The 22,626-nt window shown below is 40.0% G+C and overlaps 2 protein-coding genes across 2 annotated transcripts in view; one reads left to right on the top strand and one right to left on the bottom strand.

Moving 5' to 3' along the window:
* LOC110523692 (prosaposin) overlaps nucleotides 1–2,652 on the bottom strand; it is a 34,982-nt gene extending 32,330 nt beyond the window's left edge. The window contains exon 1 of the mRNA XM_036977378.1: nucleotides 2,509–2,652. Coding sequence (XP_036833273.1) covers nucleotides 2,509–2,518 — 10 coding nt within the window. The 5' untranslated portion in view covers nucleotides 2,519–2,652. The remainder of the gene's footprint in view (nucleotides 1–2,508) is intronic.
* An 8,569-nt stretch (nucleotides 2,653–11,221) lies between these two features.
* loxa (lysyl oxidase a) lies at nucleotides 11,222–20,990 on the top strand. Its single transcript, XM_021602614.2, has 7 exons — nucleotides 11,222–12,104; nucleotides 12,291–12,399; nucleotides 16,330–16,461; nucleotides 19,707–19,860; nucleotides 20,057–20,152; nucleotides 20,392–20,507; nucleotides 20,688–20,990. The coding sequence occupies exons 1-7, from the start codon at nucleotides 11,471–11,473 to the stop codon at nucleotides 20,692–20,694; spliced, it is 1,248 nt and encodes a 415-aa protein (XP_021458289.2). The 5' UTR covers nucleotides 11,222–11,470; the 3' UTR covers nucleotides 20,695–20,990.
* Nucleotides 20,991–22,626: the final 1,636 nt, after the last annotated feature.

Below are 22,626 nucleotides of genomic sequence, written 5' to 3'. Positions count from 1 at the left end.
AAGCGTTGTCAGATTGTCCGTTGGTAAATCCAGAGCGTTGTCAGATTGTCCGTTGGTAAATCCAGAGCGTTGTCAGATTGTCCGTTGGTAAATCCAGAGCGTTTCGCTCTCGGAGCGTTCAGAGGGCACACTGGCCAAGGAGTAAGGTTGATCCGAGCTTTCAACAGCAGCCAAGCACCCACGCTAACTGGCTAACATTGGCTAGCTACTTCCAGACACAAATGAGAGAACACCTCACTCTGTCCATTTTACTCGCCCTAGCAGAGCTGTTTAGACTGTTTTCATGTTATCCAGAGTGTTGGTGACTGTAACTGGGATGCTGGCAACAGCTTTTTTGCTAACATTTACTGACTTCGGCCATATTCACCAGGTGTTTCGTAAATGTATCAGTTATTCTGCACTAGAGGGCTCTGAAATCGCAGTAGATAGCCATTGAAACGTACTACTATACCACTTAGCTAAGAATGATGTAAATAATCAAGTCAATAAACGTTGGGTAGTAAGTTAGCAGGTAGTTAATATACTGCCTGGCAAGTTCGATGTAAATTCAATGAAAGTTAGGTAACTAGCTAACACACCGCTACATACTTCTGTAATGCTATGGGGTTAGTAAGGATAGCAGAGCTAACAAATTGTCAGCCAACATATACAACTGTATAGTAACTTATTTGAAAAGTCATTACTTTATTACATTGCTCATGTCACGGATGCCTCCAGCACTGTTGCTACACCAGTTTCGGAGGTCTACGTCACCGGCCTCTAGAAACTGAACTCCTCATATTCTCCCCTGATTAGTAATTGTATAAATGTGCCCTTTGTTCACCATTGTCTTGTTAATTCTTGTTCCAATGTCCGTTGGTCGTGTGAGTACCTGTGCCTTGTTGTTTTGGCTTTCGTGACGCTTGTATTGTGCAGATGATTACGAGTCTCGTCCTGTGTTGTATCATTATGCGCTTGTGTTTTCGGGTCTTGTCCCGTGTATTTATTCGAGGTACTCCTCGCTTTTTTGTTTGGGTCTCAACCCTGTGTTTTGTATACGTGTTTGTTTGCTCTTCGCCCCCTTGCCTTTACATGGCACGCTGTAATTTGGGTAAATTTAAAAAAAAACTATTACGCATTCCTGCGCCTGTCTCCTGACCATTTGTACCAGTGTGACAGCTCAGCATTTTAACATTTGTCATAATTGGTTAAAGCAATACACTTTTATCCGCTGACTTCGGCTGCATATTTTCTGCCATTATCTTCAAATCTGGAAAGTTATGAAACCCCGCTCATTTTCTGAAGAATTGCATTATGGACCCCAAAAGCACGGAAATAGAGTCCACTGCATGCATACTTCCTGTTTTGGAGAATTTAGTACGTCATCTGGGAACTTTTGGCATTCTAACTATATCCATACTATGACCAATAAGCATACCATATACTCAATTCACGTCACAAATACTGCGGTTATTATGAGTATTCGAACACAGCTAAGGTTTGGGGTGGCAGCTTAACCAAATACATCTTCAGAGTTCTTAAGTAGCTGTTTCTAAGGTCCCTGGGCTATGTGTTGTGTGCATTGATCAGTTTAGTGAAGTATGTAATAGCAGAGTTCTGTGCGTGTCATGGGAGTGTTCAGTTTGTGGCTGTTGCTGGTTGCCCATCCAGTAATCTGCTGTCTGGTTGGGGGGGCCAGTCTGCAAATGGGGAGTTCTGCAAGGATTTAGCAAATGAGTACTTGGTCAATGAATTCTTCAAACTTGCTGGAGACCCTGCTAGGGATGGAGACTCACTGCACATCAGCCATCCCTGGACTTTCACCAGGGTCTGTAAAGCTTCTCCAGGCACTGTGGACGTTGAGGGTGTTTCGGTTCTCCGGGCAGAGAATTCCGTGTTCTAATGTGAAACAGGTGTTCTGATCAGACATTGAATTGACCAGACATGCTAATGTGATTAGCATGAGGTTGTAAGTAACAAGAAAATATCCCAGGACATAGACATATCTGATATGGGCAGAAACATTACACTCTTGTTAATCTAACTGCACTGTCAATTTACAGTAGCTATTACCGTGAAAGAATACCATTGCTAATGTTTTAGGAGTGCACAGTTATGAACTTAAATGTATTAAGAAACCAATTAGGCACATTTGGGCAGTCTTGATGTCACGCCCTGGCCTTAGTTATCTTTGTTTTCTTTATAATCTTGGTTAGGTCAGGGTGTGACATGGGGGATTTATGTGTTTTGTCTGGTCTAGGGGTTTTGTATGTTTATGGGGTGTTTTCTAGTCTAGGTGTTTATGTAAGTCTATGGTTGCCTAGATTGGTTCTCAATTAGAGGCAGGTGTTTATCGTTGTCTCTGATTGGGAACCATATTTAGGAAGCCATGTTCTTTGGGTATTTTGTGGGTGATTGTTTCCTGTGTCTGTGTTTATGCGTCACGGGACTGTTTCGTTGCCAGTTCACTTTGTTATTATGTATTTGTGTTCATGTTGAGTTTCCATATTAAATAATATGGACACCTACCACACTGCATATTGGTCTGATCTTTGCTACACCTCCTCTTCAGAGGAAGAGGAGGAAATCTGCCGTGACAGAATCCCTCACCACAACAGGACCAAGCAGCGTGGTGACAGGCAGCGGCCGAGGACACAAGACTCCTGGACGTGGGAGGAAATCCTAAAGGGGAGAGGACCCTGGGCTAAGAGTTTTTTTTCCCTAGTCTAGGTGTTTATGTAAGTCTATGGTTGCCTAGATTGGTTCTCAATTAGAGGCAGGTGTTTATTGTTGTCTCTGATTGGGAACCATATTTAGGAAGCCATGTTCTTTGGGTATTTTGTGGGTGATTGTTTCCTGTGTCTGTGTTTATGTGTCACGGGACTTTCGTTACAGTTCACTTTGTTATTTTGTATTTGTGTTCATGTTGAGTTTTCTTATTAAATAACATGGACACCTACCACACTGCATATTGGTCTGATCTTTGCTACACCTCCTCTTCAGAGGAAGAGGAGGAAATCTGCCGTGACACTTGATGCAAAATTGAACAGAAATACAATGGTTCATTGGACCAGTCTAAAACTTTGCACATACACTGCTGCCGTCTAGTGGAAAATCTAAATTGCACCTGGGTGGGAATAATACATTATCGCCTTTCTCTTGCATTTCAAAGATGATGGTACAAAAACACAGCCAGATCCTTAATTAAATTAAGAACAAATTATTATTTTCAATGATGACCTACACTGATAGATTTTCCTATATTGTTTTACCTCCACTGTTTTCCTCCTTGGTCATCATATCTTATAAAGGATAGCTATGAATGTACCTATGCCCTGGACTTGCATTTTGTTGTTTCTATCCCATACATAGCCTTGAAAGAAAGGAAAACGTGCTACCTCCTACCTGGACAGTTTCTGATTGATAGAGGCTACTCTTTGTTGAAGGTCAAGGCTGTGTTCAAATAGTAGCTGTACAGTGTTGCATGTGCAATTTCACTGGATTTGTTTTAGGGTGGGTGAGAAGGCACTGTTTGCAAGACAACCTATTACGATTAAAGCTACCTGTCGTTTAGCTTTCTGTCCCTAACGTGTTTCTTGGATGTGCCTCTGACTGCAAGCTAAGGGTCAGAGGAGAACACAAACATATTCTACACGTCCTCAATACAAGGCGAGACTACACTACTAGAGACACACAAATAATGTTTTGTAGGTCTTTTAAAATGCAACTGCTCTGTAAAATGTCCACCAAGATACTATTGGTTCTCTGTTTGGTACCTGCAACATCTTCCACAAGATAAATGCCAGTGTTGCACACCTAATAACTTCCACAATAAAGGGCCACCACCTGTTTGCTGGTTGGCTGCAATATGTTATATGCCCAGTAGATGGTGCCAGTGTGCTATTCATAAGCTTTGGTGAAGTGAGCTGTAGTGACCGCAAATTATGACCACTGCTAATGCAGTTGCAGTTATAGAACTGAACAGGACAACAAAAAAGGAAACTTGAAATATCTTTAAGTGTAATTTTGCTTCAGATTAACATTCTGACCTGGCTTCTCTGTTATATCACTCTCCCCCCTCACATGTCTTTCTTGATTTTACTACATCCTGTCCATTTCTTTGAATCTTTGCTTCCATATTACCCAGACAATGCACACAGTTTATGGTGATTGTCCTGGGAAGAACTTAATGAGACATCATTACATTACACGTTTAGTATTTGCCAACATTCAAAAGCCCAGGGTTCACTTTGAGCCACAGACTGACTCCCATGTATTTCAGATGCCAGACTTTAAGAGGTTGAAAATAACTGATCATTATGGAGTTCGAATGAAACTAGCAGCTCCAGTGCCGTTGTGGGCTGGGGCAGTACAGTGTGGGGGTCTCTGGGGTTCCTCTCTGCCTCAGTTAAGGGCTCCTCCTCCTGGATGCTGTGTATAGGCCTACTGATATTTGGAAGCCTACACGTGCAGAATGCCACGTAGCCTGTGGTATGTGTGTGCTGCCAAGATGCAGTTATATACTCTTAAATTGAGTTGAGTAATTGAAACCAGCAGTTTATGAAAGAAAAAAACATAGAAATGGTCAATCTTGATGTTTATTTGTCTGCAGTATAGAAGTGGAAGCCTAGTTTTAAATACTTGGTGTTGGAAATTATGACCACAAGATAATTTGACTGATATTGCAAAGGGGATGTGGATTGGGAAACGGTGACTGGATAAAATACTTAAGGGAGGAAAATAATAAACTGTGTCGGGGTGTATGTGAGGGACAGGAGGAAGACATAATAGTATCATCACTACTAAGCAGAGCAAATCGTAATTTTAATGTCTAGTTTTGATTTATATTTGTCTGAGTTATCAACTAACGTGAATTCAAAGTAAATATATATATTATTTTGTATTACATGTAAACGTTGATTCAACCAGTTTTTGCCCAGTGGAATATCTTTGTCTTGATATTGAAAGGTGAAAAAAAAATCAAACACTGGTATATTTCTGCCATAGCCTATATCCAAGCTGGCTCTGATCTACCAGTTGAAGTTGTTTGCTTGAGATATTGGGATGCAGTTGATGTCAGCTCCTGCTGCCTCATTTCCTACTGCTGACAGAAGATTCTTATACAATCATTTTTAGAAGTGGCAGTCTTTGAATAATTCGGTCTGTGCCCAAAGTCGGAAAGCAAAAATTCAAGCCACGTGGACAAAGGAACTTGGCTAATGGCTTGCATATGTGGTTCCACTGGCTAGGAACACTGTGCTGCCCTTACCAGAGAGGAGTCTGCATGTAGCGATTCAATAAATTACTCGAAAAACAACCGTGGCCGGTACAGATGGTTCTGCTGGTCGGTTGAACAGAGGGACCAATCCAGAAACAACTACGCATATTTTCACTTTTTGGGGAACTATTGGTATGCTGAATCAAAAGTATTGGCAATTACAGCCAACTATTCAAATCCTGTTCAAATGACTAATCAACATTTCTTTCCTCCTTTTTCTCTGGAAAGATAGACCATCTGTTCGATTTACTGGAAATAGGACTCTACTTATAATACATCTATAGCATATATAACTTAACTGGAAAAGACACAACATTTTATATTTGAATGCTTTAACAGGTGAATGGAAAACCACATTGATAAGAGTACTAGCCTGCTCCAGTGAGAACAATAAAACATATTTACCATTGTTTACATGTCTTTTGAGGCTGCTTTTGTTTTTTCAATTAACATAATTTGACACTGATGTACTTTCCAAAGACAGGAAAGTTAATTGTTGTGACAAACCTCCCGCAAATTTGTTGCAGATTTGCTCCAAATTAGTGTCTTCAGAAAGTATTCATATCCCTTGACTTATTCCACATTTTGTTGTTTTACAGCCTGAATTCAAAATTGATTAAATTGTTATTTTTCTCACCCATCTACACACAATGCTCCATAAAGAAAACGGAAAAATGTGTTTTTAGACATTTTTGCAAATTTATTGAAAATGAAATACCGAAATGTCTTATGTAAGTATTCACACCCCTTAGTCAATACATGTTAAAATCACTTTTGGCAGCGATTACAGCTGTAACTCTGAGTACATCTTTATTAAGAGCTTTGCACACCTGGATTGTACAATATTTGCACATTATCCTTTTAAAAATACTTCAAGCTCTTTCAAGTTTTGTGTTGATCATTGCTAGACAGCCATTTTCAAGTCTTGACATATATATTCAAGGAAATTTAGGTCAAACTGTAACTAGGCCACTCAGGAACATTCAATGTCATTTTGGTAAGCAACTCCAGTGTAGATTTGGCCTTGTGTTTTAGGTTATTGTCCTGCTGAAAGGTGAATTAGTCTCCCAGTGTCTGGTGGAAAGCAGACTGAACCAGGTTTTCCTCTAGGATTTTGCCTGTGCTTAACTCTATTCCATTTATTTTTATCCCAAAAAACTCCATAGTCCTAGCCGATGACAAGCACACCCATAACATGATGCAACCACCACCATGCTTGAAAATATGAAAAGTCGTACTCAGTGATATGTTGTGTTGGATTTGCCCCAAACATAACGCTTTGTATTCAGGACATGACGTTTATTTCTTCGCCACATGTTTTGCCGTTTTACAGGCTGCATGTTTTGGAATATTTTTATTCTGTACAGGCTTCTTTCTTTTCAATCTGTTGTTTAGGTTAGTATTGTGAAGTAATTACAATGTTGATCCATGCTCAAGAAAAAACTATCACAGCCATTAAACTCTAACTGTTTGGCCTCAGAGTGAAATCCCTGAGCGGTTTCCTTCCTCTCTGGCAACTGAGTTAGGAAGGACTCCTGTAGCTTTGTAGTGACTGGCTGTATTGATAATAACTTCACCATGCTCAAAGAGATATTCAATGTCTACTTTATTTTTATTTTTTGATCTATCTGCCCTTTGCGAAGCATTGGAAAACCTCCTTGGTCTTTGTGGTTGAATCTGTGATTGAAATTCACTGCTCGCCTGAGGGACATTAAATGTAATTGTATGTGTGGGGTACAGAGATGAGCTACTCATTCAAAAATAATGTTAAACAGTATTGTACACAGTGACTCCATGCAACTTATTATGTGACTTGTTAAGACTTGCTATAACAAAGGGGTTGAATACTTATTGACTCAAGACATTTAAGCTGTTGATTTTTTATTAATTTGTAAAACTTTCTAAACGTCATTCCACTTTGGCATTATTGGGTATTGTGCGTATGCTATTGACACAACATCTCAATGTAATCAATTTAAAATTCAGGCTGTAACACAACGAAATGTGGAAAAAGTCAAGGGTGTGAATACTTTCTGAAGGCACTGTAAATAATGTGCCACAAAATATTCCAAGTTTGCAAATGTTTGCCACTACTGGTGAATCTGTGGCCAACCTTTATTGCCGTTTCTGATGAACACATGAGTTCCAAGACAAGTAACTGTTGACGACCAATCAGGGAGATTAAAAAAATATTTTGGAAAATGGAAACCAAACTATTTAGCTTGCTACCTATCAAAGTGTTCAGGTGAGTGTCTAACTTATTAAACTTCCTATAAACAATGTCATGTTTTATGGTATAGAGTGAAACACATTTTGTTGATACCAGTTTTTATCTAACGTTAGCTATCGTATTTTTGCACAATTAATGTGATAGCTAACTAATGATTTGCGTAAACACTTATTTTTAGGTGAATACGTTTGTCTTTTAATGCCAATATGGATGTCAATATGCTAGTTTCACTGTTCAGTAGCATGTTAGCTAGCACAACAGTTAAGGTTACAACAAAATGAGCTGATTTGACGTGAAAGCAAGACTTTACTTTTTGCAGATGGATACCCCTACCCGTTGTGTTGGAAGAGGCTGCATCAACTCCCTGGAAAGATGATTGTGGTGCAGTCCCTCATAACGCTTTTATTGAGTGATAAATGAGCGTGTCCTCTTCAAGCTTGGTAAGGAATGCAAATGCATGTGTTATTCTCATAAATGTAGCCAATACATTTATTCTTTGTAACAATTAGATATTTTATTGCTTTGAACTAGTAGCTAGCACATCTTGATCATGTGTTCCATCTCTCTTGCTAGAAGCAATCAGTTACAAGACAAAACATTTTTTTGGCCTTCAATCAATCTGAGGACAGAGAATGATGTGTTCAAAGCTTCTTGCACACATGGCTTTGAAATGAAAGCTATCATAAATTCATTTTTGAATTGCCATATTAGGCATAACACCATTTTTGGTTGGTTTTCTTCCACGCAAGCCTTATACACCTGAGTCAGGAACCAAAGACAACTAGTAGACAATTGTCTCTTAATGATGAAGTCCCCAGTCTAGATTGAATATCATAATTAGTTGATTAGTTTGAACCAATTATGCTGAGGCTTGGCTGGAGTAAAATTGTGTATACTGTGTCTTCCTTAGGAACAGTTGGCCACACATTTAAAGGGAGATTTAGTAGGCCCAAGTCCCAGTTTATGCTAGCTACATTGTTTGTTTATATAGCATTTGTACACGGCAGAAACATTGTTTCCTTGCTGAAAAATATATAGAAAGCTAGTTTCAGTGAGAAGCATACCAACACCAAGGTAACTTCGTAACAGCTGACTCTGTTTTTTCAAAAGCCGAACCCGCTCATTAGCTGCTGAGTCTACCTTTTAAGATGCCAAAATAGAAAATGTTTTCAGTATCCTAATTGTGTTTTTCTTTTGTGTTTTCTGAATGTTTCAGTGCATGCATTCAACAAGTTTTGGACGAAAGGGTTCAAAGTTCTCAAGTTCACTCAAAAAAGTAAATAGTTCTGAACTGGGTTTGAATTTTCTGTTTGAATTATTTCAGTGTTAATTATCTTTTAAACTTCCATTGGTTGAAAGCTATTGCGCAGTTATCACTTGGCTCATGTAAATTCTGTAGTTGCCCCTTTAAACATCCTACGGTCAATATCCCCATAGTGTTCACATTTCTCTAATGTAAATGTAGCAACATAAATATTAAATAAACAATTTATGTGGAGAAGATCCAGTCTTTGCTCTTTTCTGCATTACCATGCTGATGACTTCAAGTTGTATTGGATTTATTTGTATCTGTTAAGACATTGAATACGTTGTTTAGTATATTTTGTACGTTTAGTATGTTTAGTTTTCTCTGTGAGAAGCAAGTTCATTTAAAGTTCTATGTGATCTAATTTGCATATTTGTACTGAGTTTGCTGCAAATTGGCCAAAGGTTTGCCACAACTGTTTGTTAGAAGCCTATTTTTTCAGTAAGTGTACTGTTCCTTTTGAGAGCCCTGTAAATTTAAATAGTTCATTTTATCCCCATAGTTGTCTTTGTTGCTTATTTTAGATTGAACTAAATCCAATGGCTACTCCACTTCACGGGATCAAATGTCTGCTATTCAATTCCAAGACGGTTGGAGGGCACATTTTAGGGAAGTCAAATAATGCCTCTTGGCTCTGATTTGCCTTTAGAGAGCTTACACAAGGGATGATGTGAAGTCATGTGACGCTTGTCGGAAAGCAGATGTGCAAAGCAGACTTTTAGAATTCACTACTGGCTGGCCTATTCTATAAAGTTGGATTTTTCCACAGTGTCAGGTCAATGACAAATTCTTTGCCAATCTATGCAAAAGTACAATGTTCATTTATTATAATTTTAGGAGGTTAAAAACAAGTGCTCCTCCATATTTCACATTTTGTCTTTTTATGTGGTTGATGAAAAGAGCTTTGTGGACACATTGATTAGTCTATCTGCAATGTACAATACTGTTGAATTAATGACTAATAGAAAGTGTCCAGTGTCCAATGGAAAACATTCATATTACAAAACTGTGGAGGAAAAAAAAACAAAAAAAAACATTATATTGGTTTGCTTCAATCTGTCCCCTAGTGTCACATGTGGTTATAACATTGCTCCCTTAGTTTCAGGATTCTTAGTGTACATTGTACGTTGTGTATTTTGATAGTGTACAGCAGTGTTGGTTGTGGATTGAGAGATTAGATTGTGTTGTGTTCTAATGTTTTTTTTATCTGGTACTGCAGTGCAGTCGTGGCTACTGTGGTCAGTCGAATAAAGACGGCTAGACAGAGAAATGAAAACCATTGATTAAGATTTCCCAACCATGTATTATGTCCCTAGGCCTAGTGTTAACAACAGGGAAGTGTTTTCATTGGCATACTGCAAGAGAAGAGTAAAGGTTTAGATTTGTCCAGGGCTTTAGGGGTCAACGTGGTCATACTGCAACCAGAAGCCACAATGAAACACTCCCAATTGAAAAAAACACAGACCTCAATGTGTTTATTGCATAACATAACTGCTACATAAAATCATATTCCAAAGCTAGAAAATAAGATAATCACATTGCCAAAGAAGGGCCAAAAAGAAAGAGGGTATTGGAAAAGTATAACTGGAATATTTTGTTCAGTTTAGGTTTATGGAACTTGGGAGTGGATGTTCCAATGACATGTAAACCCATCATGCATTCCTGTTTACATTTCAGAGCTCCTCCTATGAGAAAGTTGATGTGCTGAGATTTTGGCACAATGGGTTGCACTTTCGTCAGAGATCATCTGACAGCGTAAGTGCTATTTGTCATAACATTTTGTTGATCTGGCAGAGGAATTTGTTATTTTCTTATCACATACTATGAATAAAAGGCCATCAGAATCTTCCCAACTAATGTCTGACTATAAAATACTGTGTGTGTGTGTGCGGTGTTTTCTCCCAGGATATTCCTATTCCTAGGTGCGGTAATTGCAGAAAGGCATTGTGACTGTGATGTGCTTTTACTGTGATGTGCTTTTCCAAGACAGAAGCAGTCATTAGGAAAGTCTACACATCAGTGATTCCACCTTGGTTACCCAGATAGGTCTCAACATATTATAAGTGTTTGCAAATTTGTAATATATCAGGGTGACATAGGTATTTACAGAGGGACCAGTTGAAATGTTGATTCATTGAGCCACTATGTATCCTAGATAAATGTATCTAAAAGAAAATTAAACATTCATATTTAATTTATAAATGCTGAATATGTCATTTTACTCCATGGTTAGTATTTAGGCTACACATCCTCACCTCTTTCTAATTACATTACACAAGGCCTTATGTCAGACAGTTATATAACTTCAGACAGTGCAAGAAAAACCATAACACATGGTTTTCTGTTATCCAACTCTGGAGCAGATCCATTTGGAGGGCCGGTGTCAAGTAGCCTTCCCGTCTATTTATTACATGAGCACCGGGCTTGTCTAAAAACCGAATTAGAAACTTCAAATGTTCAACTCCTCCCCACTCTTAGCGCATCTGCAAAACTCCGAACAGAACGATGTGAGGTTGCGTGGCGAACATAGCAATACTGGTGCAAGTTTTTCAGGATTTAATTTGGTGTAAATTAGACTTACTTTAATGTACTTTAGTTTCAAAGTACAAATGCTAGACCACAGAAATTAAAATATTTGTAATTATTAGTCAATCTATTTAGTTGAACTAATTGTATTATGGGCGCGTGTAAATTTGGCATTTTTTATGCGTGTGGGCACGTATGTTTATTAATTTGGATAATGCAAACTGTCCAATCTCAGCGGCATCCACCAGAGACGAGACAAGTAAATAACCAAGTGCCAGGTATACGGCAGACAATACAATGGGCGCACAATGGTAACGTTTTTAGCCTTCTCAGTCACGGTTCGGAATATCGACCACCAAAGCAAAAAGGCGCCAATAAAGAGCAGGAGAGACCTGTCACCATCATTAGAGATGGGGAAACTAACAAGCCTTCTGACTCCTCAAGACAGTCTCTCCCGTCTACCCACGCAGTATCCCGTGCAGGAACGCGCCCGCGCTGGCTACCACCTCAAGTTCCAAAGCCCCCGAGGGGACAGGGGCACCAGCATCAGGATGTCCATCCAAGTGGCCATGCAGAAACTAAGGCAAATGGCACGACGAATGGGACACAGGACAAACCGTCCCCTTCGCCGAGAAGAGAAGACGTGATGGCAGGGGATGATCCTTACAACCCATACAAGACCTCCGATTCAGATTCAGATAATCCTTACTACAATTACTATGACGTGTACGAGAGTCCCAGGCGCAGAGAGAGACCTGGATATGGCACAAGGTACCATCAGAACGGTAAGACTGTGGGCTATTGGACAGCATGTTTGAAGGGTTGGAATTTGGAATGCATTTGCTGCAGTGCCGGAATATTTTGTCCAGTAGCCCACATGTAGCTGTAAAAAGATTAAAAAGATACTGTCTGTGTCAGTTTTTTCTTGATATTACAATAATTTGTGATTAAAACAAATGCATCCCCTCTAGGTCTGCCTGATCTTGTACCAGACGCATACTACATTCAAGCCTCCGTATATGTCCAGAGAGTTCCAATGTACAACCTCAGATGTGCAAACGAAGAGAATTGCTTGTCAAGGTATTATTGGAACAAACTCTATGGGATTTAAAGAAGGTTATTGTCCAACAACTTCAAGGTGCGAGTCAGAATGTGTGTGAGTCGTAACACTTGAGTGTTTGCGGTTTTGGTTTACCCTAGAGCAGCATACACATCCCACTGGGCGCTAACTGGTTGAATCTAATTTAATATAATTTCAAAGTTAGAAAAATTACCCTATTGTCATACTTGAGTAAAAGTGAAGATACCTTAATAGAAAATGACTCAATTAAAAGTGTAAAAATATTCGTTTTAAGTATCAAAAGTAAATGTAATTGCTAAAAATATATTTAAGTGTCAGTTTACTTAAGTATAAATGGGCTGTACTGGGCTTGTGTGGTCTGCGGTTGTAAGGCCGGTTGGACTACTGCCAAATTCTCTAAAACGATGTTGGAGGCAGCTTATGGTAGAGAAATTAACATTTAATTATATGGCAACAGCTTGGGTGGACATTCCTGAAGTCAGCATGCCAATGCCAATGCTCCCTCAACTTGAGACATCTGTGGCATTGTGTTTTCTGACAAAACTGCACATTTTAGAGTGATCTTTTATTGTCCCCAGCACAAGGTGCCCCTGTGTTATGATCATGCTGTTTAATCAGCTTCTTGATATGCCACACCTGTCAGGCAAATTTATTATTTTGGCAAATGAGTAATGCTCACTACCAGAGATGTCAACACATTTGTGCAAAAGAATTGAGATGAATAAGCTTTTTGTGCATTTGGAAAATATCTGGGATTTTTTATTTTAACTCATGAAACATGGGACCAACACTTTACTTGTTGCGTTTTTATTTTTGTTCAGTGTATATAGGCCAAGGGTTTTAAGCATTTGTTGATTTCAAATCTAATCTTCAAGTTAATCATTAATATGTTGGTTTCATGTCTCCATCTCAACCAAATATCAGTTAAAGAATAGTACTAAATCAAACTTAATTTAAAGTGCATTTAAAGTTTGATTAGATTTAGTCCTATTCTTTAACTTACATTTTTGGTTGAGATGGAGACAAACTGGATATTGAATTGTGTTTGGTTGTCAATGCAACTAAATATCAACATTTGAAGGAGATGTATCGTCTGCTTGGATAGTTCCATATCTGCCACCAATCTATTCTGCCTTCAATTCCAGTTTGTTTACAAATTAATAATTTATGGATCTTGGATTCATGTCTCCATCGCAACCAAAAATGGTGAATAGGACTAACTCAAATGAAATCAAACTTTAAATGTACTTTAAATAAAGTATGATTTGATTTATTCATTTTCTTTAACTGTGATTATTGGTTGAGATGGAGATGTGACTTCAACATATAAATTATTAATTTGTAGACATACTGGAATTTGTTGACAACAACACTATCATTTCTCTAATACATTAAATAGCCTATTAACTTTTTGACAAGTTAACAATTTACATGTTGGATTCAAGTCTCCAAGTAAACCAAAAATAAAAGATAAAGAATAGGATTAAGCCAGTGGCTCAGATTAAACTATCAAAGCATTAGATATCCTTTAAATGTTGGTATTTGGTAGTGTTGTCAACAAGACACAATTCAATAATATTTTTGTAATACAGGAAATAGCCTTAAATTGAGACATGGTAATCTTACAAACTAATGTAACAGTATTTATTCTACCTTAAAATGAGTAACACATCCATGACCACATTGAGGTTAGCCTACTGTAACTATAAATGTATTTTGTAATCATAGAAGGTGTGCATGTTCGAGATAGCATGCAAAGGTCGTAGGTCTGACCTTCACAATTGCTGTAATAATCTTGAACAGCATTGATCCCTTGCACTATGTACTTTTAATGTAATCTCAACTGCTATACAGGTCATTTGGTTGTGCTATTAGGGATAGTTCACCCAAATGACAAAATTGCATATTGGTTCCCTTACCCTGTAAGCCAGTGGTCACCAACCAGTCGATCGCGATCCAAGGCATTCCTAATCGATTGCCAAATATTTCTGTAAAAAAACATCTAAGATAACGCCTTGGGTTCCTGTTTTTTTTTTTGTATTTGTCTCGCGCTCTTGGCGGTAGATGCACCCAATTCAGCTTCCCTGCGCTCCGGATAGGTGAAGTGATCCAATGTTGAACCATTTCATGTGTCTGAAGGTACAAACTCTACCTTCTCAGCAGGCCCAGAGAGCAAATCAAGTGCACTATAGGCCTACCGCTGGCCAATCGGATGGCTCAGATTACCATGTCTGCAGTAAAGTAGCAGGCTTAAAAGAAAGCTACAGCAAAGTTGTCACTGTTAGATTGCAAGTCTTTTAAAACCATGACTAGAGAGAGACTGTCAACGAACACAGCAAATAGCTGCTGTTTTGAGTGAGTTTGAGTTCTTACTCAGCGCTGTCAACACTTTTTATCCAACACTTTTATAGGCTATCAAAATGTGTGTTATTCCTACTTCCACTCGTACTACAACCAACACTGCAGCTGTAATGAGTAGGAAAGTGTATAGATAGGCTTGCGTTATTATTAGATTAATATTTCACTTTCGCTGTTCATAGGAGTAACACCATGAATTTGTGCATGAGGCAGGAATAATGTGGTGGGACTCGAGTTTCGATAATCAGCTGGAAGACACACTTTTTTTGGTCAGTGTCAGCAAAGGAAAGGGAGAGCGGAGGGGCGTTGAGGGGCGGACTCCAAGTTTCCTACTCTCTCCCTCCACTGAGACTGACCATCAGATGCAGGCATCATCAGCCCAGTAAATATTAAAATGTACGCTCACACAGCTGTGCCTCACAAGTAATACAACAACTGATCTATTACCAATGTGATCATATAGCCTACCTCAAATTTGATATGTAATTTTAAAAAATTGTGCAAACTACAACGCATTGGCAGGGCATTTCAAGCAAAGCCAATATGCAGTGATACTGTATTGGGCCTATAGCGTAATGCACAAACCTCATTGCTACAGAACTGTTTTACTGTTTTTAATAGGTTAATGTTTCATAGGCTTACGTTTTTTAAGCTATGTAAAATAAAAAATCTTAGCGTTATCTCAGCTTGCATTTTGACTCAGAAACTGATCTGGATTTAGAAAAGGTAAGTCTATGACAGTAATCATGATGAAAGTAATTCATGCTTTGGTTTAGTTTCCCTGGCACTGTTTCCACATGCTAACATTTTAACATTTGTTGCACAAATCCCATTCAAGTCATGGGACCGATATAACAGTGCCAAGGACACTAAACCAAAGCATGAATTGCTGTAATACCTTGTCCTTTGACTGCTTACAGGGTTAGGAAACCAATGTGTCATTTTGTAATTTGGGTGAACTGTCCCTTTAAGTTGTTGTAATAACTGACATTGTATTACCATTTTACTTTGTTGTGCCTTTAAATGGTTGAAAGTGCAGTGATAGCACAAAAATCAAACATTGTTTTTCTATTGGAATTTGGTTGTGCTTATAGATGGTTGAAAGCATTGTGATAAAACATTGGGAACTCAGCAAACTTCTGTTTGTATTTTTGAGTGGGTGAATAAAGGTTGAAATCTCATTGATCAACATCTCAATGAAATATTACCCAAATGTCCATGTTGAAATGACATGGTGTGCCCAGTGGGATGCATTTGGTGGATAAATAGAATCCTGCCACCAATTGGGTGGAGTGGTAGAATTCAACAAATCATTTAAACGCTCTGCAGTTTACATGGCAAAATCATCACTAGCCCAGACTGTAAACTCATTATCAAAACTAACCCAAACAGCCATATCCTTTTTGAAAGGAACCACTCCTCCCTCTTCCAAACCTTTCCCAGAAATGTAAGATCATATGCTTTCTTAAAAATGAGGTAGTGTATATGGCTTATAAATGCACTCGATCCCATTCTGTGTCCAAAGTGTATTCAGTTCTGTATTCAAGTGTATTGTTGTTTTGGGGGGGCAGTTCGGCTTACAGTGCCAGAGACTATGACACCCGGATGCTGCTGAGGTTCCCACAACGTGTGAAGAACCAGGGGACGGCTGACTTCCTGCCAAGCAGACCCCGCTACTCCTGGGAATGGCACAGTTGTCACCAGTGAGTCTCAATGTCTGTTTGTCTATATGCCTTTCCACCTTGCTCTGGAAATTTGTGTTTCTCTGTCTCCATCTCTGTCTGCCATTTACACAAACACTGTTGTCTTTCACTCTTTCTTATTTCTTCTCTCACACAGAGTGGATTAATGTCTATATTTTGATCAGCAACATACTGGTCTCAGACAGATTTGTCTGGCAATATATAGCAATGCAAAAGTCTGCCAATGTTTTTGACTCCAATTTCCACTTCAAAATAGTTGACTCCAACCCATAACTTCTGCTGCATATGAGGAATGTGATGCTGGATGTGTAGCCAGAACCTTCCGAGGGAAAAGTCTCTAACCTTGTCTTAATGAATACATTCAAAAGTATCTTGATTCCACAGAAGTCTGCATTTCACATTACCTCAGCTCATAGCTATACTCTGAAGTAAGTCACATACTGTACCAACATCAAGTATGGGGTACATATTGACCTGCAGCTTGTTTTTGTACAACTGATTTGTTTGTCTCAGCCTCATTGACTGTACCTGTACCTGAAACCGTATAAAATGCACTAAGACCGCACTCAGTCAGCTGTATAAGGAAATAAGCAAACAGGAAACCACTCACCCAGAGGCGGCTCTCCTAGTGGCCAGAGACTTTAATGCAGGGAAACTTAAATCAGTTCTACCAAATTTCGATCAACATGTTAAATGTGCAACCAGAGGGAAAAAAATTCTAGATCACATGTACTCCACACACAGAGACGCGTACAAAGCTCTCCCTCGCCCTCTATTTGGTAAATCCGACCACAACTCTATCCTCCGTATTCCTGCTTACAAGCAAAAATTAAAGCAGGAAGCACCAGTGACTCGGTCTATAAAAAAGTGGTCAGATGAAGCAGATGCTAAACTACAGGACTGTTTTGCTATCAGACTGGAACATGTTCTAGGATTCTTCCGATGGCATTGAGGAGTACACCTCATCGGTCACTGGCTTTATCAATAAGTGCATCGAAGATGTCGTCTCCACAGTGACTGTACGTACATACCCCAACCAGAAGCCATATATTACAGGCAATATTCGCACTGAGCTAAAGGGTAGAGCCGCCGCTTTCAAGGTGCGGGACTCTAACCCGGAAGCTTATAAGAAATCCTACTATGCCCTGTGACGAACCATCAAACAGGCAAAGCGTCAATACAGGGCTAAGATTGAATCATCCTACACCGGCTCCGACACTCATCTTATGTGGGATTGCTTAAACTATTACAGACTACAAAGGGAAGTACAGCCGCGAGCTGCCCAGTGACACGAGCCTACCAGATGAGCTAAATCACTTCTATGCTCGCTTCGAGGCAAGCAACACTGAGACATGCATGAGTGGATCAGCTGTTCCAGACGACTGTGTGATCACGCTCTCCGTAGCCATCGTAAGACCTTTAAACAGGTCAACATTCACAAGGCTGCGGGGCCAGACGGATTACCAGGACGTGTGCTCCGGGCATGTGTGGCCAACTGGCTTGTGTCTTCACAGACATTTTCAACATGTCCTTAATTGAGTCTGTAATACCAACATGTTTCAAGCAGACCACCATAGTCCCTGTGCCCAAGAGCACAAAGGCAACCTGCCTAAATGACTACAGACCTGTAGCACTCACGTCCATAGCCATGAAGTGCTTTGAAAGGCTGGCAATGGCTCACATCAACACCATTATCCCAGAAACCCTAGACCCACTCCAATTTGCATACCGCCCAAACAGATCCACAGATGATGCAAACTCTATTGCACTCCACACTGCCCTTTCCCACCTGGACAAAAGGAACACTTATGTGAGAATGCTATTCATTGACTACAGCTCAGCGTTTAACACCATAGTAGCCTCAAAGCTCATCACTAAGCTAAGGATCCTGGGACTAAACACCTTCCAATGCAACTGGATCCTGAACTTCCTGACGGGCCGCCCCCAGGTGGTGAGGGTAGGTAGCAACACATCTGCCACACTGATCCTCAACACTGGAGCCCCCGAGGGGTGCGTGCTCAGTCCCCTCCTGTACTCCCCGTTCACCCACGACTGCATGGCCAGGTGCGACTCCAACACCATCATTAGGCTTGCAGACGACACAACAGTGGTAGGCCTGATCACCGACAACGAGACAGCCTATAGGGAGGAGGTCAGAGACCTGGCCGGGTGGTGCCAGAATAACAACCTATCCCTCAACGTAACCAAGACTAAGGAGATGATTGTGGACTACAGGAAAAGGAGGACCGAGCACGCCCCCATTCTTGTCGACGGGGCTGTAGTGGAGCAGGTTGAGATCTTCAAGTTCCTTGGTGTCCACATCACCAACAAACTAGAATGGTCCAAACACACCAAGACTGTCATGAAGAGGGCATGTCAAAGCCTATTCCCCCTCAGGAAACTAAAAAGATTTGGCATAGGTCCTGAGATCCTCAAAAGGTTCTACAGCTGCAACATCAAGAGCATCATCCTGACTGGTTGCATCACTGCCTGGTACGGCAATTGCTTGGCCTCCGACCGCAAGGCACTACAGAGTGTAGTGCGTACGGCCCAGTACATCACTGGGACTAAGCTGCCTGGCATCCAGGACCTCTACACCAGACGGTGTCAGAGGAAGGCCCTAAAAATTGTCAAAAACCCCTGCCACCCCAGTCATAGACTGTTCTCTCTACTACCGCATGTCAAGGGTACTGTGCCAAGTCTAGGACAAAAAGGCTTCTCAACAGTTTTTACCCCCAAGCCATAAGACTCCTGAACAGGTAATCAAATGGCTACCTGGACTTCTTGCATTGTGTGCCCCCTCCCAACCCCTCTTTTACGCTACTGCTACTCTCTGTTCATCATATATGCATAGTCACTTTAACCATATCTACATGTACATACTACCTCAATCAGCCTGACTAACCGGTGTCTTTATGTAGCCTCGCTACTGTATATAGCCTCGCTACTGTTATTTTTCACTGTCTTTTTACTGTTTTTATTTCTTTACTTACCTATTTTTCACCTAATACCTTTTTTTGCACTATTGGTTAGAGCCTGTAAGTAAGCATTTCACTGTAAGGTCTACATCTGTTGTATTCGGCACACGTGACAAACTTTGATTTGATGTATTTCTCTGCATTGGAACAACATCATTTTCTCAGTTTTCTACCTACATGTTTGATTGAATGCCAGCCAAAGTGATGACAGTGATTGAAGCAGTTATTTAAACACTGATCAAACTCCATTGTCCTGCTTCTCTCCAGGCATTACCACAGCATGGATGAGTTCAGCCACTATGACCTGCTGGATTCAGGTGGGAGGAGTGTGGCTGAGGGACACAAGGCCAGCTTCTGCCTGGAGGACAGCTCCTGTGACTACGGCTACTACAGACGCTTTGCCTGCACCTCACACACCCAGGTTACCGACACAACACGTGTTGCTTTATGTCATGTTGACCAATCGAATCAAAAGGGACATCCAACTTTTACTATTTTTCTGTAGATTGTATGGCTGTTCAGAACCAGGCTATGATATCCAGCAGAGATGCTTACTTACAGATGAATACTCTGTCTGTAATGGCATGAGAGGGCTGCTTACTGTTTTCTAATCATAGGGCCTGAGTCCAGGATGTTATGATACCTATAACGCAGACATCGACTGCCAGTGGATCGATATTACAGATGTGAAACCTGGGAACTACGTCCTGAAGGTTTGTCACAAAAACAGATGACATTATTGGCACTTTGGTGCTGAACAACGTGTCCCAAGGTATTCAAACACCAGCTCTGAGAAGCAAAAAGGCTGATTTGAAATTCCTTGACTGTGTTCGGAATCAATGTTTATCCGTCCCCTGTTCCGACTCTGTTGCAACTGTTTTAGACCACATTTTCATTGTCTTTATGAAATATGGAACATTTGTACACTCACCCCTTTCTTTCTGTGTTTTAGATCAGTGTGAACCCCAGCTATCAGGTTCCAGAGTCTGACTACAGCAACAACATTGTGCGCTGTGAAGTTCGCTATACTGGCAACTATGCCTATGTTTCAGGATGTCACATCTCACAGTGAGTCTTAAAACTCTCTCATTCTACAAACTATTGTGCATGTTTTTTAGTGCAGGAGTCAGGACTAGGCATAGGTCTGGGAAACGGGCCCATGCTGCTTCAACACGTGATTACTCATAACTCACATTACAATATATATTATGCTGTGTGTGACGAAATGCTTTCTTCTTTTCTTCTCAGATATTAAGAGGGGGAAGTCATTCTCCAAACCACTGAAGCATTTCTGTAAAAACTTCATGACAGCCAAGAAAACATCTTGAACAAAATGTGGACACACATGGCTAACTGAAAATGTGTGTTAAAATGTGTGTTAAGTTGGCCTTTGTTTTTAAGGTTCATTAAACATGTTTTTCTCAAGCCATTCTATAAGTGCAATAAACTAATAATTGCATTTATAGGTTTGATTATACTACATTACAATAGTTTAGACAGGTTTTAAATGGTGTAAATCAAATAAATGGAATTTCAGACGTTCAAAGCTCACAAGTGAGAAATTGCTTATTTTTACATATCAATTACACAATATTCAGCACCACATTGTATGCAATTTTTCTTCAGCTTGCTTTAAGAGCACAGAATGTGCATAGTAAGATGCAGATTTCAACCATGCAATTTCTCTCATAATTTTATGTCAAACATATCAAACATCTCATCCCTTTCACCCTGTTATTGTTAATATTATTATATACATTTGCTTGCGATTAGTAGCTTGTACAGTTGAAGTCAGAAGTTTAAATACATCTTAGCCAAATACATTTAAACTCAGTTTTTCACGATTCCTGACATTTAATCCTCATAAAAATTCCCTGTCTTAGGTCAGTTAGGATCACTAATTTATTTTAAGAATGTGAAATGTCAGAATAATAGTAGAGAATTATTTATTTCAGCTTTTATTTCTTTCATCACATTCCCAGTGGGTCAGAAGTTTACATACACTCAATTAGTATTTGGTAGCATTGCCTTTAAATTGTTTAACTTGGGTCAAACACTTCGGGTAGCCTTCCACAAGCTTCTCACAATAAGTTGGGTGAATTTTGGCCCATTCCTCCTGACAGAGCTGGTGTAACTGAGTCAGGTTTGTATCCTAAATTTTCTTTATGATTGAGGTCAGGGCTTTGTGATGGCCACTCCAATACCTTGACTTTGCCACAACTTTGGAAGTATGCTTGGGGTCATTGTCCATTTGGAAGACCCATTTGCAACCAAGCTTCAACTTCCTGATTGATGTCTTGAGATGTTGCTTCAATATATCCACATAATTGTCCTTCCTCATGATGCCATCTATTTTGTGACGTGCTCCAGTCCCTCCCTCAGCAAAGCACCCCCACATGATGCTGCCACCCCCGTATTTTACGGTTGGGATGGTGTTCTTCGGCTTGCAAGCCTCCCCTTTTTCCTCAAAACATAGCGATGGTCATTATGGCCAAACAGTTCTATTTTTGTTTGATCAAACCAGAGGACATTTCTCCAAAAAGTATGATCTTTGTCCCCATATGCAGGTGCAAACCGTAGTCTGACTTTTTTATGGCGGTTTTGGAGCAGTGGCTTCTTCCTTGCTGAGCGGCCTTTCAGGTTATGTCGATATAGGACTTGTTTTACTGTGGATATAGATACTTTTGTACCCGTTTCCTCAAGCATCTTCACAAAGTTCTTTGCTGTTGTTCTTGGATTGATTTTCACTTTTTGCACCAAAGTACGTTCATCTCTAGGAGACAGAACGCATCTCCTCCCTGAGTGGTATGACGGCTGCGTGGTCCCATGGTGTTTATACTTGCGTACTATTGTTTGTACAGAAGAACGTGGTACCTTCAGGCGTTTGGAAATTGCTCCCAAGGATGAACCAGACTTGTGGAGGTATACACATTTTTCTTCTGAGGTCTTGGCTGATTTCTTTTGATTTTCCCATGATGTCAAGCAAAGAGGCACTGATTTTGAAGGTAGGCCATTAAATACATCCACAGGTACAACTCCAATTTACTCAAATGATGTCAATTAGCCAATCAGAAGCTTCTAAAGCCATGACATTTTCTGAATTTTCCAAGCTGTTTAAAGGCACAGTCAACTTTGTATGTAAACTTCTGACCCACTGGAATTGTGATACAGTGAAATAACCTGTCTG

Source organism: Oncorhynchus mykiss, chromosome 5 (genome assembly GCF_013265735.2).
Source record: "Oncorhynchus mykiss isolate Arlee chromosome 5, USDA_OmykA_1.1, whole genome shotgun sequence".
Lineage (NCBI taxonomy): Eukaryota > Metazoa > Chordata > Actinopteri > Salmoniformes > Salmonidae > Oncorhynchus > Oncorhynchus mykiss.
Note: the sequence above shows the minus strand (reverse complement) of the source record. Positions and strands in the feature narration are given on the sequence as shown.